Source organism: Oenanthe melanoleuca, chromosome 3, assembly GCF_029582105.1.
Source record: "Oenanthe melanoleuca isolate GR-GAL-2019-014 chromosome 3, OMel1.0, whole genome shotgun sequence".
Lineage (NCBI taxonomy): Eukaryota > Metazoa > Chordata > Aves > Passeriformes > Muscicapidae > Oenanthe > Oenanthe melanoleuca.
This window is the reverse complement of record NC_079336.1, coordinates 27,086,857-27,103,531: the sequence shown is the minus strand read 5'-3', so window position 1 is coordinate 27,103,531 and position 16,675 is coordinate 27,086,857. Positions and strand designations below refer to the sequence as shown.

Sequence of the window (16,675 nt, the reverse complement as noted above, 5' to 3'; positions counted from 1 at the left end):
CAATTATTCATCTTAAAAAAAAAACCAAACAAAAAAAACCAACAACAACAACAACAAAACAAGTCTCTAATCCAACATCTGTAATGAAAGAAAAAGGGTAGAAAGAAAAAATTGAAGTAACCAATTCCTGGGCTTATTCCAGCTGGCTGCAGGAATTTTCTGGTCCTAGCTGAAAATATTTTCATTCACACCAGTGTTATTTTTTACAACAAAACCCAGCTCATGGGCTGAGACAGAAAGACAACTTGAAGTATTTTGGTATTACATTTACATCTCTTCTGGTTGCCCAAGGGCTCTGATGACCCAGATCCCCCAGTAGCCGCCTGTCAGTTCACTGTCTTTTTCCACAGCAAGCAGCTCATAAGACATCTGACTCTCTTTCCTCACACTAAACTAACTCTCATTTTTTCCATTATGAAAAGAATAATTTGCTTCTAAACAACTGTGCACAAATACCTGAATTCAATGGTTGCTTCATTGTTTCCATTGATACTTGTTCAGACATTTCAAACAGTGATCTATCCTTAAATTTTTCATTATCAGAAAGTGAGTTCAAATGCTGATCTAGTAAAGCCTGTTCATAACAGCATTCAGAGTCAATCTCCTTTAGGACACCTCTGACAAGGCCCTCTGTACTGCAGAACTCTATTATCAAAGGTAAGAAGTGGGAAGCACGTGGGTCAGTGCTGGATTTTATCTGCATTGGATGGTGACACAGGCATTTGTGCTACAATGCACTATCCTGATTCCTCCAAAATACATGTGCATATTAAAACTCATCTGTAGGGAAGAACTATGTCTGTATAGCAAGGAAATCAATTGGCAGTTTGTTAAAGGTGGGTGACTGGAAACTCAAACTTCACCTTAATGAGATCAGCTTTCTTGGCTCCACATACAGCCAGTGAAGAGAGAGTGTCCTTCAGGTGGCTGATGCAGAACAGCTAAATCAGGGCTCTGCTCTGACTCACTCTGTGGAGAGGACACACTCTCTCTTTCCCTTTGCTGTTTGTGTTTAGGCAAGGTTGTTTCCCTAGGAAAAACCATCCTTTGGAAATATCTCCTAGATTAAAAAAATTTTCTAGAGTTTAAATTGTAATTTATTTTACACTGCACTATTTAAACAAGGTTGGCAAATAAAAAGCTCAAAATGTGTTGTCTTTAATATATGGAAACAAACAAAGCCAACTGATTAAAGATCACACTACTGAAATACCTTAAAAAACCCACAATTTTTCTCATTAAAGTTGAATAAAACTTAATTTCCTTCAACTATTGTGGATTTCACTTAGAGCCCTATAAATCATACCCTCTTTAAAATGAATGCAAATTGATGCATCCTTCATATATACAGCTGTCAAGATACACTTTTTTAATTTTTTTTGCTTGTGTACTGGGGAATGAAAGCTTAATGTATTAAGAATTATCTTGTTTCCACAACTATTTGCTTTCTAATAGACAGTCACACCTTTGACTACTTTCAAAACATTGAATTCTAGTTAATGGCCATAATACATTAAATAAATGTATTCATACAGTGACATAATTTTCTTTTATTTAAATTAATAAATATTTCTGATAAACAGCTAGACTCCAATATTTTTTCTGGCTTTCACTTCACAAGGAACTTGTACAAGACAAATTTTGTTTGCTAAATACTCTGTCAATGTTCTTACCTGACCGACAAGCAATGTCCACATCCTTCTCAAAATCAGTCTGTAACAAGAAACAGTGAAACACAACAGCCATTATTAACTCAGCAACAAACTACAATTCCTTTTTGCCAACTAGGGCTTCCAAAATGTCCTACTTACAGGGTCATAGTCTCTTAAAACTGGTTTCTTGTTGCTGAGAAGGTGAAGTGTATTGTTTTACAACAGCAGAGCTGTACAAAATTTCCTAAAGTATAACTGGGTGGTTTTCAAAGTATGCTGCCTGACCAGAAAAAATAAAATAAAATAGGTGGAAGTAGATAATGTAATTTTAATAAAATGATACAGTGTATAGTTTTTAATGTATATGGAAGAATAACTTCTACATCTAATCAAAGGATCTTCTTTAAGGAAGCTTTTCATTGTACTGCTATGAAAAGAAGTATGAAAAACAGCCTGCAATACAAGTGAATAAGTGTAATGAAAATAGTCCATCCTTTTTGAAACTTCATTAATTTGTTGTGAAGTCCTTATTTGTTACGAAACATTCTGTCATTTTTTGCTACTAATGTAGTCATATAAAATTTTGTACTTCCTGAAATCAAATATTATTTATTTCATTGTGCAAAAATTAATTGTGATAACTAAGAAAGAATTTTAACAGTTGGAAATCAAAGCACACCTTTCCTAGTTAAACAAAGCTATTCTGTTAGAGAATTTATTTACTTTTCTATTGTTATTTTCACAAGAAGTTTATTCAATACTAAATGTTCAGTAAAACTGATCTCTTTCTTGCTTGTAAAGTCCAAACATTAAATTCTTTTTTTTGAGTCATGATTTTGAAGGGCATCTCCTTGCATTTTTGCTAAGCCTTGCATGTCTTTAGTGCCTGATTCTGACCCCATTATAGTCAATGACAAACTGTTGTTCAAAGTGAAGAGACCAATATGTTGTCTTAATAAATTACCTAATAATATTAGCAAAATTCACTCTCTTAATTTAACACACTAAATAGATTTCCCCCTGCAAAATGCCTAGCACTTTCTCTTTGTCTTGTTTGAGACCATTTTTCAAGATCTCATGAAGGGATATACATCAGTACTCTTTACACCAACACTAGAAAAAGTCACAATTCATTATTAAATTATTTTTTATTCTCTAATATAAGAATCTTTTCTCCTAAAGAACACTGTTGGAAGATAGTAATTCACTGTGCTCCACTAAATAATCACATCAATCATATAAAACTAGCTAAGATATTTAAACAAGAAGATGATAACCTAAACAGTCTTTTGCTTAGGTGTTAATATTTCAGCTATGCAAACTTGCCACATACAATACAGTAAGTTTTTCTTTTTGTTAGGAATACTAAATTCATAGTCAAAGAAGAAAATAAAAGCTAACCATGATTTGAGCATGTCCATTAGGAAAAGAACTTGAAGAATCTGCATTGATTGGATCCTGGCAATTTCTTAGCCGACATCTGAATGCATCTTGAACCTGTGAAAAAAATATCTTATACTGATTCTTGTGTAACATCATAAACTTCTATTAGAGATTAAATTAAATCATATGGAATACAGTGCATGACTTTTCTTTAGACCACTTCATAAATCACAGGCAATAAACATAAATGCCTATTTCTGTCATTTCATACATTTGTTATACTTTGTGGCTGCAATAAATTTGTCAGTCTATCACATCGAGACCACAGAATTAGTTTTATGTGCAGCCAGAATTAGCTACTAGGCAGTGATTATATTGTATTTAAGCCAATTCTGTCTTGGTGATAGTATTTGGCTTTGTCTTATTCACTTTGGTAGAGGTCTGATAAAAAGATTAGTAGATATACTGCTAACCATTGCAAGATAAATGTACCTTCTTGATAAATGTATGATTCTTGAAAGACAGTTATTTACAGTTATTGTAATTGGACAGTTACTGAAATCAGTTCTTAACAATTATTGTAATTTCCTAATTATACTTTAAACAATAAGTCTATTTGAAAGATACACTGATTCCAATAATAATCTTTAACTCCATGGACAGGAAACCTAATTCATCTCTTCTAGGAGTAAAACTCTTCCGATGAGACAAATATCTTCAGCGTGAGCACACATGAAAATCTTTTTGCATATAGATTTCTCGAAAGTACAAAAGGAAGTTAGCAGAACTTACTGTTTATTTATATGATCCATAAAGTAAATTTGAAGACTTCTCCCTAAAACACAGTATATTTGAGGAATATTTTTTATAGGGAAAGCTATTTTTACATTCATTTTGGACAGAGTGTATGTCTAAAGAAATAGTATTATTCAGCACTTCTGTTAGAAATGTGCTTCAACAGAGGGGCACGTTCAAAAGGAAAATGCAGTTTCTGTTTGCTAACAGTAGAATGCAAACATATTTTACTGCTTTCTCTCAACAATAAGAATGTCAAGGCAACTTTTGGAATATAATGTTTTACAATGTGAATTTTAGTGCCAGAAATGCAAGCGTCTATATTAAATGCATAATCATATTCAATCAAGATGTAACTTGGAAAACAGGAACTTGGGTGATACAATTTCTTGTTCAAATATAAAAGTACTATGAATGAAATGCCTATAAAAAACTACATTCTATTTATTATCCATAAAAAATACTTGATGTCTTATTCAGAATAATTAAAAGGGAGAAAATTGTCTTCTACTCATGGATATTTTGAGAACAGCAAAAGAGGATAATTCATCAATTGTTGCTCATGACAAGCTACCCCCTTTAAATGTATCATATTTTAATGTGAGTTGTTTAGAAGCTATCACAAAAGCAAAAATGAAATTTAAAAATAATCTAATTAGAAAGCATTTTTTTAAAGGGCTCAATCCTTAAATGAATAGGAGTGCTCTGCAGTCTTGGTAAGTTACTGTGACTGTTGAAGGTGGAAGGAGCCAAAAATAGGGCAGAAAGAAGAATGAAGCAAGGTGGGAAGGTTTGACTTGATTTCAAAACACCGAGACTTACCACATGTTGTAATTTAAAGTGTGCTATATCAAAACTCAGATTCTGATTTTAGGTCACTACACTTGCTTTGGTTTTCCATGTGTTTGATGTTAATTTAATTTGGCATCTCCCAGTTGCTGCAAATTTAATCCAAGTCTTCGCTCACTTTATCAATGCTGAAGTTAGGTCACACTTCAGAGTTTTATACTCTTGGATAAGCACTGGCACAGTGATTTGACAAAAAATATAATAAAAAATGTCTCCTTCAAAGCATGCCCAGCTGCGCTGAATCTCATCTCAAGGCATATGATGCTTGACCCCAAAGAATTGTTATTTCAGAACATACTGTTTCTCTTACTGCACTCTGTGCAGTGGCCTCCTAATTTTTGAGGCTCTGTAATCAGTTCTAATTGCTCCAGAAGATCTCAAGAATCTCATGTCATACTTTCAGTCCCTTCCACATTAAAGCAGTGAACCTTGATTTTAGGATCCTCTTAAATGTGCATGTTTCTCACAATGCTTCTGAAGTGCAAGCAGCATATGATCTGAACATGTTAACAGAATGTCAAATATAGCGTTATCCATGATACTGACATATGTTGCAATTTCTAAATGTCCTCACTCAAGTGAGAATCAAAATGGTTGAACTTTCCATATACCAGCATACTCTTCTAAACTGCTTGTTTAAAATTGTTTTTTGAGTATGTAAAGACTGTGCTGTCTTTACATTTTTCTTTGAAACATAAACTTGTTTTCCCCCTGCCTTTTAACATCGTTACAAGATTTTCTTAGAGCTGGGCATAGAAGGAGAGACAGATGTGATGAACGTGCGGATACCAGGCAAGTAGTTTCCTTAGCAACAGTAACCAGCTCCAAGCTTTTATAACTTACCCTTGCCCTACTCATGTACTTTTCATTTTTCTCCTGCATTCTCCTGCATTCTGAAATGTGGGCTCTAGACGCCAACGATGAATTTAATCCAAATGCTCTCTACTCCGCAGAGCACAGCTAAAGAAAATATTTATTTCATGTGGGTTCCTCCCATCACCAGCATTAACATAAGTTACTAAGTGTGATTCAAATCAGCTCTAAAGCATCTTGTGTTCAAGCAGATCAGGCAAACTGTTTTGCTGAGATACATAAGCTTCAATGCTGAACCCTTGTATTATTCTGTGACAAATTCATCACCATCTTCAATCCCAATTAGGTGTTTAAAGAGCAAGGTGAGGAAAAAAAAATGAACAACTCTAGGGTCTCCGGGCAAAATAAAGGCAAAATAAAGCAATAATATCTATCTGTAATATTTATCTTGCATTTTTCTTCCAAAGTTTCCAAACAGTCTATGGAACATCTTACGCTTAAAAAATATCATATTCATTTTAGAGGTTAGGAAATAGAAGTATAGAAAGATTGAATGTCTTTCCAAAAGACACTGAATTGATGGTGGACAGAAATAGATGACACATCACTTAGTTCTCTTCCAGTTAGATGGTGAAAATCCCTGGCTTCCTAATGCAGCCCCTGTCACAAAAGGTCTTCAATACAGTGAGTTAGAGAAAGTAACAAATATTTCCATCATTTATGTTTATATCAATACAACAAAGAGTAAAAAGGGGCTTTTATATATAATTGTAGAAGTCTGTCTCTTTTTGTGATGTAATGACAATAAAGGCATAGTAAAGCAGGGCTGTCCTCTTTGTTTGAATTTTATGGAGATATATTCCTCCCCAGATTTCTTTCCCCTGACAGTCAGAATTATTGTTTTGCCTGTGCTGGCATGCTATAAATAATAGATCAATCTTATAGGCTATAACTGAGATAGCTTTCTAGCCGTCATCAAGAGTGACAAATATGCTGGCAGGATTTCCTTGACAGGCACTGGCAGAGCTAAATGCTTTTGCAGACAACCAGAAGTCCCAGACTATTGTTTCAGCTGGGAGGCACCATGTGCAGAGCACAGATGGCACTGCCCACTCTGCATGAGGGCCACTCTCTTGGCCTGTACTCACCTGAGGGTCTCTGGATTTGGAAAGCCAGACTCCAGACTCAGACTGAAACTGGCTTACTGGACTTACATCTTTTTCTGTCTAGTAGACAGCTATAATTTTGCTTCTGAAAACTGAATCAAATAATTATAGGCCATACACATTTTTGAAATTAAAATTGATTCAAGTGCATCAACTTTTGCTTTTTTGTGCTTGAGGAAATTTCTAAGAATGATCTTTTCTCATATGAAAAATATTGCCTTAATTCCTCAAGTGTTTTGATCAGTTTTTAATTTAAATCTGGAAGACTAAGGAAAATTAAATGTGTTCTGACAAATAGAGTTCAATCAGCAATATACTTAGGCTTCTTTGTCTTTCACCAACACCACTATCATTGTTTTGGCTGGAGATAATCTACTGATTAGTGAATAAGTTGTCTCTGTACATTTACTTCTGCCTAAGTTGTCATGGCTGAAGAAGAAAGAAGAAACATCCTCTCTATTTTGATAAGGCAGAACCTTATCTAACATTGGTGCTTTTTGGGCCTCACTGGGAAGTCTTCTAATAAGGTAATTTTTTAAAAATACCATGTAAATAGATTATTTAGCTGCTTTATAAAATGCCTTTCTTCTAGAATTTCCATGTTAGAACTGTGATGTGTAACTGCTGAGACAGACTTGCAGGAGTGACTTCTGTTAGTTATTAAACAGAGTAATGATTCTTTGTAGTCAGATTATCTATCTATCTATCTATCATCTATCCATCTATATCTCTCTATATATATCTGCTTTCTGCTAAACAAGCAGTGAACAAAATAAACCATAACTAGCTAGATAGCTGTTTTCCTACACCTAAAGAAAAGATTCCTGTATAAACATACTTATAATGCAATATTTTTGCACATTACCTACATTAGAAACAGTGAGCTAAAAGTGGTTCCAGTCAAGGTATCCTACGAATTTGAAAATTGAGTTTACATATAGAAAAGACTAATTCCACCTCAGTCACCACAGACCCACCTGCCAGTATGGTCAGACAAGAATGTTTCTATGAAATGTTCAGCATTATTGAAAGATTCCCTGGGAATGGAGCATTTGCAGGAAAGAGCTGCCATTAGAATAGGAAATCCATTTTAACTCAAGGCTTAGTGCATTGTTGGAAGATGTCTGTTGATTTTCAGGTTTCATCAACAGTCAAAATACATTTTTTTCCAAATAAGCTTCTGCAATACTGCACTGATGCAAACTTAACTGCTGCTTTATAATTTTCTTATATTTTATTTTACACTGTGCTATGCTAAGTTATATTAAGAATTTCTCATAGATTTTAGTCTTTTTTTTGACAAAATCAATGTCTGATAACCAGGTATATGTTTTAGCCTCTCTGCATCCTTACAAAAGACACAAGAAAATGGAATTAGGACAGAAGGAAATGGAATTAGAACATGAGAAAATTCAATGGATAGGGGAATTCAGATTGGACATTAGAAAAAGGTTCTTTGCCCTGATGTTCACTGGAACATACTTGGTCATGGCTCCAGCCAAGGTCAGAGCTCAAGGAGTGTCTGGACAATTATAGTGATATGTTTAGTTTTAGGTAGTTTTGTGAGGAGCAGGGAGTAGGACTCAATGATCCTTATGGGTCTCTTCTTACTGATGACACTGTGAAAGATAATTTTGTTCATAATGTTTTAGTTTTGAATGCTTCCTCAAAGCAAAAGGTACATATTTTAAAATAAAAATGCTTCCCTAGAACAGTAAGTGGGAGGTACTATCCTCTTTCCAGGCTAATTAATAAATCCCAATGGATGCAAAAATTTCACAGTATGAAACCACAACTCTTTATACTGAAAATGGATGCAGTGTCTTAACATTACATTAAAAGAATATATGAAACTATTGCTTTCATATTTCAAGACAAGACTATCCTCTTTCCCAAATGTAAATCATATTGGGAAAGAAATTGCTGAAGAAAATAAGGGGATTGCAAGACAGTTGTACATAAAAGAGATTTTTCTTGAGTATTATCTCTTATTTTGCACATATTCTTATCCTGAACAAAAGGAAAAGTCAAAGGAAGAAAAAATAAAAGGTACTAAATGAGTAAGCCCCCTCCAATATGAGAGCTGATAAACCAAGAAATACAAAAGTTTATTGCCCCTAACAGCGTGATTAAAGTGAGAAGGAATCAGCACAATGTAAGGTGCTAATTTCTGTAAGATAGTGATTTGTTCTTTAAAAATTAAAAACTTCATTTGATAAGTTAATCACATATGCATACTGTGAAGGGTTGTGATATAAACCTCATGCAAAGTGGTACAATGCTGAAAAATTGAATAAATTATGTCACTCTTAATTATTTTTTATTAATATACTGAATTTCAGTGTTTAAAGGGTGTCAGTGGTGAAAAGAAAAACCCCTGTGTGAGATTCCTCACTCACCATTGACAATAAACCTTTTTTGAAACATCTTCCTTGTTTTCTGTGGGTTTTTTTAGTCCTGAGGTTTTCCAATAACTCTTGTCCATCCCAGGAAAATGTGCTGGACATTATAACCTAGTTTACTGGTGTGGTAAATATCCTGAATTTGATAAATGACTAGCACACAGGTCTGCCCCTGGACCAGGAACTACTCTCCAGTCAGCTCCACCTGCTCATTTTTGATGGAGGGCCCCATTACCACAGATCTGCCAACAAAGCTTTACACTACTGCTCTCAAACTCATCTCAGTAGAATGTGGGGTTAGTTAGCAGGTTAGGCAGGTTAGAGAAGCTGTCACCAGAGCCAGATTAAAGAGCACTTGTGCAGGAGCTGAGCCATCAGATTTCAGCGGTGATGAATCCTGTGGCAGGTGGCACTGAGCTGTGAAGGGCAGGCCAGGGTCCTGCTAGTCCTCACTGCTCTCACAGCACTCATCTGTCTTCATCCTTGCTGTCCCCATAACTTCAGCATGTACCTAAGTTTGTAGATCTGAAATGGCAGATCTTCACCAACAGAACACATCATCTCCTTGTGTTCTCTTTCAGGGACAGCATAAGATGAAAAGATGCTGCGTTTGAATCCGTTTTACAGAGTGTAAAAACCTATAGCTTTTGGTCTTCAGAAGGGCATTCATGTTCACCTTTTCCTGTACTCCCTGGGAAAGACTGACACTTAGAAATCAACCATACTTGGGATTGAGTAAAAGACACCTTGAATTAAGTTGAATTAAGTTCTATACTGATATTTTGCACTTGGAATTAACTGATATTCCCCCTCTCTTTCACTTTTGCTCTTTTCCTCATTTACTTGTTCCTACACATCTTGCCATAAATTATATTTCTCTTTCCATGAAATATATTTCTGCAGAGCAAGCTGTATATAACACTAAAGAGCAATTGAGAGATTAGCAGGAGCACAGCCCTTTGGAAAACTGGGAAGCCATTCCTCACCTCCCTTCGAAGAATACAATGGACCATGACAATAACAAAGCCTTGTAATGAATCAAATACTGCAAAAAGTATCTGAAATAATATAGATCTTTTGTCTGTCATGGCCAGAACTGCAGACATCCAAGTCAGTGCTAGAAGTGGCAACACCACACAGGAGCTCCAAAGGGATGCCCTATTGAAAAAAAGAGAAAAGCAGCATTGTAATATTAAAAAAAAAAATTAAAAGCTCACTATTAAAAAACCAAACCATATTTTAAAATGCCACTTTATCAATTTAACTTGAAAATCATAGACAAGAATGTAACAGTTGTACTTTATGTTCTAAAGAATATCCTGTATTCAGTTAATAAACACATTTGCAATTTTTAAAAAAGTATTTAAATGTGCTTAGCACTTTATACAGTGTTAGCAAACACAGTTGTCATCATCAAACTATTGTCTCACATGCACTGTATAAGATTTGTAACAAGAAGATGTAAATGATCAGGACTAACATGGCATTACTGGCGGTGGTGGCTGACAAAGCTGTTGTTGAAACTACTCCACACTTGGCACATTTGAGCGTCAAACCGCTATGAGGTTCACTCATCTGACTGCAAACAAACAGAACACCCACAAAAAGAACAAAATATTGAATTGTCACCAGAAAACGTTGCTACTGAAATTTAGCTTTTTAAAATATGACGTCATGCAGAAAAAGTAAGTAGACTTATTCAAGATGAATGCTCTATATTTTTGCAAAACTGTATTTTCATTTTACATTATTGTTAGCTTTACATATTAATGCTATGGGGCTTAATTTCATACAAACTCTCTTTCGTCCATTTAACCTAAAAAAGGCCCCAAATGTGATCAAAAACTGCCCAGTACACTGAAGTAAACATAAGCACGTGCTAAGGTAGACACACAAAGGGAAATCCCTCTATTCAGACCTGATGAAAGACTGTTGCATCTGAACATGCTTGAGAAGGAGCACAGGCCACTTCAAAGGGAAGTGTGAAGTATGGACCATTACAGAGCAGTAATAGGGAATGAAACCTACAAAATTTATTCAAGCATGACATCAATATGTGCATACTGTATAGTCAGAATTGTACTAGTGACATGCATGGCCCACTAATATCTGGAATGGTTTTATTCATGTCATATAAAGGTCTGAATAGAGGGCTTGAAACATATGGAATCAGATGAAATAAATATCAATTGGTACTAGAAAAAGGGTGAGCTGTTTTGCCTTTTAATAAAACACAGTACACAAGCATTAAGCTCAAAGCATTTTGTACAGACAATTGTACCTCTGCACCTGTCAGAAGAGTTAAAGCACAAAATCTGCAATTTAAGTTTTCCATACAGCATGCACTCAGCTTCTTGAATCAACTAATATTTTTCCTATTCCTTCTCTTTCTGCTATCAGAAGTGTAACCACAACTGAATAAGGTGTGATATAGCTGACAGGAAGGATGTTTTATCTATTCCAGCTGGAAAGTGGTCAACATGGTGAAGATAAGTAACATTTTGGGTTTTTTCCCAGCTACTTCAATGAATTGAACTCTTTGCTATTGCCAAACCGAGCACTCACAAGACTTTTAACATGCTGTCCAAAACAACATTGAACTCCACTGTTTTTCACTTTGATAAACCAAATGATCCACTAAATTGATTTTCCACTAAAAACTACAAAGTAGATTTCTCATAAAAAGGTGGCTTCCTCCATTAAAAAAATGAATACTGAGATCTTTTATAAGATGATTTTGGGGTGAGAAAATAATTCAGTGAATCCACATCAGTTGGCACCAATTAAAAATATAGATTAAAGAATGAACTAGAAAAATGCCTTGGGTAAGTGCAAACTAGGCTGTTGAAAGTACTTTCTGTCTTTTCCTGGCAGTGTTTCAGCATTATTAACTCAATTATTCTCTTTACCTCTACAAAACTGCTCTGGATGTTGCAAATAAAAATAGAACTTAATGTTTGTATAAACAAAATGTAAATTTTCAGCCTGGGCATTTGCATATGCTTCCTCTTTTAACAGGAAAAGGATTGAGATCATGACTGAGATCCATCAACATACTTCACTTCTTGATTCTCCATGTGCTTATTAAGGTGATAAGTCATATGGAGTTGATATATTTTGCCCCATTCACTTGTTTTAAATCCCAGGGCTGAACTTTTGATTGAAGTTTTGACAAACACAAGTTCAATGTTTGCCAGGAAGAATGAAGCTGCCTTCCTGAGCATGGCTGGCAAAAGATACTTGAGGAATAAGTGACAATCACCTTTCTAGAGGAGATCAAATGATGAACCAATTTCCATGCCCCAAAGAATGACTCAAGAGATGTCACCTGCCAAGTAGTATCAAGGAATGCTGTTGCCAAGCCACCATCTCTTATTATCACACAAGTTAAGATTGTTTCTCATTAGGGTAGCTACGTCTTTTCCCCAAATAGCTGGTTTATTTCTAACAGAACAATCTCTCATTCTTTATCCATTTATTTCAAAGATAATCTTAAAATAAAATATTTCTTTACTAAATCACACAATTAGAAAGCAAGTTATTTGTTTCATCAGTAAAATAAAGTATAAGCAAATAGATTTATATAGCCTACAACTGAGTAGCTGGAGAAAAAAAGCAGTTAAAACTAAGTTGAATATCCCTACAAAATGGACAAAGCCAAACCTGTGGCTTTTTATATCACTGGAATTAGAGCATATGTGAATCTGAATTGGTGACTAATAAGCCATTGCTACTTTTGAAATAATTTGGGAAGTTTTATAATATTCTAGATTTCACTAGTGTTATTACAGAGTTCAGAATGTTGATGGAGAAATGTAGACAAAAGTAAGGTTATGAAATTAATACTTTCTAATGAAAAAAGATGAAATGGAATTACAGAGTTTGGTAAGAGTTGTCAAAATGATGGTAGAAGAACTGAAAACCAGAAAGACTTGATTGAATTAATATGAGATGCAAATCACACCAGCTAAAGCATTTATTATAAGTGTACTCATCAAACTTATTAGGAATGCTACTGTTAGTTACATGGCAAAATAATTAAAAGTGAATCTGCAATAAATTTGTCTATAGCAGTAACACACAGAAAAATGAAGATACCATCATTTATCATGGTTAGAAACGCAGATATTGGTGGAGTTAAACTACAACCTGGCCCAAAATACAACACTAGAAAATACAACTGTAAAAAATCATTATTCAGAGTTTAAATACACTTTCATAAGCATTAGGAAGGTGATGCAGTTGTGAATCATTTTTCTCCAATAAGCAATGAATCTAGGTTTGCTGCTGCAGCTGTCATCCACTGTAGAACAGTTTCTGGTACCACCACTGTGATAAATCTTTTCTTCTCATGATAATAAAGAGAATTAAATTGTAAATGCAAGTAAATAATCAAAAAGACAAATTTACCTTTTTTTTTTTTCTTTTTTAACCCTTAAACCATGGAGATTTTTTTAACTTTAATGTTCTTTTACACTAATTTAGAAAATATACCTATGTAGATGTTATGTGGATCTAAGAACAAAGGCAAATTCTTAATGTAGTCAAAATGGCAGAATAACGTTGACCTAAGTAAGGGATAATGGTAGATCATTGACCCAAGTAAGAGATATATTTCTGTAAAATTTTATAACAAACATAATTAACATAATTAACACTTTATAACAATTAGCATGAATGACATTTCTTGCCATAGTAATTAAATTTGACATCTAGACAAAAATAATCAATTCCTTCAGAATACACAGTTCATAAAACTATCCTAACTGCAACAGCTTTACACATGTAACCATCTTGTGAAACCTCTGCTCAGATTTGTTAAATCTTCATTCTTATTAACTTAATACTGTTGTACTTGTGTTTTATTATATTTCGTTTGTTTAGTTGCATTCCCTCAGGATAATGCAACAGCAGCTTTTGAGATTAATGGAATCTGTTAGAAATACTGTTACTCTGATATAAAAGTTCACAGCACAGTCAAAAGCATTTTTGGTGAATATCTGTAATTGAAAATTGGTGACAAAATTTTAATATGCTTTAAAATAACCCAGTTGTTGCTTACCCCGCTCTGTGTTTGAGTTTTTTATCTAGGATTCCATCCCTGGAAACAAGTTTATTAAATACCAAAATGCCAATCACCATGTTGACCTGTCAAACAGAAAACAAACAGTTGATCTTTCAGTGCCTAAAAATATTGTATCCTGGCTGCATTGTATTACAGACCTGCAAAATGCCTCCTCTTACATTTCTGAGAATTCCTTCAAAAACTGTGTAGCAACATCCCTGAACACATCAAAAGGCTGAATTCTCAAAAAGAGAATATACACATACCCTGCAAAAGGCTCGTTTGGGGACCTTGAATTCTGCCTGATATGAAGCTGTATATGGGTACATGTCTGATGGCCAGAAGCTTGAGTAATATATCTTTAATATTCTGTCAGTTTTAATTGCAACCTTATATATATCCTATTCCAGGCAAACCACTGCAATTTGAGTTCTCTGCACAGGGAAGAGCTAGTCAGAGCACAGTTCCTTTTTAAACATTCATGGCCCATGTGGGTGTTCCCACTTATGCAGAACTAGCCTGTGGTTTTCCAGATCTTCCTGCACATAAATCACTGTCTATGCCATTCACCCAAATGTCAGTTTTGAGCCTTGTTTGGCTGAAATTTACTATTTTTGTGGACAAGATGAATTCCTGGGATGTCTGTTTAGCCCCATTAAGCCAAATGGTGTTATGATCACATACCTGGATGGAAAAACTAATCTGAAAAAGTTAAAGGCTTTCAACTGTTGGACTTTAGCACTTAACAGACATATTAATAGCATTCAATGGACAAATTAATGACTGTTATTATCCATTTGTATTATTGAACTGAACTCTATTAACCTGTCTCTGTGTGGTCCTATAAATAGGTAATACCAGTCTTGGAATCTATTAAATTAATGTTCCTTTTTTTATTTATTAGAGAATGACAATCCTTTTTTTCCTTTCCAACTGTTTTTTCAAAACCTGTACCAAAATACCTAATTGTCAGTAGTCTGCCCTGCCAATTCTATTTCAACTTTATTTTCAGCATTAACATTTTTTCAGCTGATGTTACATAATTCTTTGGCTTTATACACTTAGGCTTAAGTGGCTGCATGGAACAATTCCTTTCCACAGCTACCAGCTAATGGTAGGGCAATCTGCAACTGTGAACTTCCAACATCTCTGAACAAAGACTTGCCAATTAAATAGAGAACATACAGTTACTTCCATGTGAAAATTAAGACTGGCTTTTTGTAAACATCCTTGGCTCCTCTACCATGACAGGGACTGTGAGTTGTACAAAAGGATCCTGGCTTGACTCCAGGCAATGATGAGACAAACTCTATGGGAGTAGTAAACATCCATTTCAGGAAAATTCACGTAGATGAATAGCTATACTTTTGATGACTAATAAGACTGATTTTCTTTTACAAGAGAAAACCAGAAATAACTAGTGCTGATAGAGTTATCACAGTATGAAATTTCTGGAGTGGAAAGAGGAATTAGATTCAAAATCTGTAAGGGAAAAATGCTAAATAAATTTTTGTGAAAAATCCATACAGACTGCAAAACAGATGTCTGATAGCTGATGGCACAGGTAGGATGTAATTCATCTTACCCTGAAGTAGACATCTGAAATACTTCTGATGGTTTGATCTCTAAAAGTATGTATTTTTCTTCACTGACAATGAAATATGGCTGGGATAACTAACTTAGATGCAGAACTCTAGATTGCAGATAGCTATCATTAGGCAGAAATGAACCCTACACCTAAATACGTGCCCAGAGATGTGGAAGATTAATACACAAACGAGTAACATTTCCCAGCTATGACAATTTTTTCTTTGCCTTCAAAAGCAGTAGCCATGGAGAACTTGCTGGCAGGTTCCAGCCCTTCTGTTGCTTTTGCTGGCACAGCAATCCACTGCCAAGCAGCACTCTATCAAGACTGTCACTGAGTTTCACAAGGCAGTGACAATTGCGTAGATGCTGCTGATAATAACTCAGTGATGCCTGTAACAAGTTTTCTGTGCCACTAATCAGTACATTATTCTTTCACAGCTTACCGTGTAAACATGGAGAGATAATTGGTATAAAGAAGTGATATAATTAAATGAATCATGCATTCAAAATACTGAAGGTATGTTAACAGTGATCTCAGTATTTACAGCAAAATGCAATGTTGCTTTATATCTAAGCCTTTATAATGAAAGCAGAACTTTCTATAATTTCATACAAAAGTAATGGGAATTATATTAATGTTTACCAAGACAACAGCAGCTGCAGGTCCAACGAAAGCATAAAGTAGTCCTCCTTCCAGAGACAGCCAGCAGCTGGAAAGAACATTAGAAAAGAACTAACACAAATTAAAAATAAGTATAATACATTGTCAAGAAAGCATTAATAATTACTACATATATTTTTCTGACATATGAGATTCACATGCACACACAAAAAAATAATTGCTTTTTTGATATGATGAAGCAGAGAGCTGAAAATAGTTCCATTACCAATGGTTAACATTCCAAAATCTTTAATGTGAGTTATACATAAACTGATATCGCCAAAATGTATAAAGAGCAC

The 16,675-nt window shown here is 34.7% G+C and overlaps 1 protein-coding gene across 6 annotated transcripts in view; it reads right to left on the bottom strand.

Annotated features, from left to right (window-relative positions):
* Positions 1-16,675, bottom strand: part of ADGRB3 (adhesion G protein-coupled receptor B3) — a 439,829-nt gene that overhangs the window by 21,999 nt on the left and 401,155 nt on the right. For 5 of the 6 annotated variants that reach the window (XM_056488286.1, XM_056488289.1, XM_056488287.1 and 2 more), the window contains 6 exons: positions 16,359-16,425; positions 14,123-14,208; positions 10,541-10,639; positions 10,047-10,218; positions 3,054-3,149; positions 1,674-1,713 (listed from right to left, as the gene is read on the bottom strand). In XM_056488286.1, coding sequence (XP_056344261.1) covers positions 1,674-1,713; positions 3,054-3,149; positions 10,047-10,218; positions 10,541-10,639; positions 14,123-14,208; positions 16,359-16,425 — 560 coding nt within the window. The remainder of the gene's footprint in view (positions 1-1,673; positions 1,714-3,053; positions 3,150-10,046; positions 10,219-10,540; positions 10,640-14,122; positions 14,209-16,358; positions 16,426-16,675) is intronic. The other variant, XM_056488292.1, reaches the window with a different exon arrangement.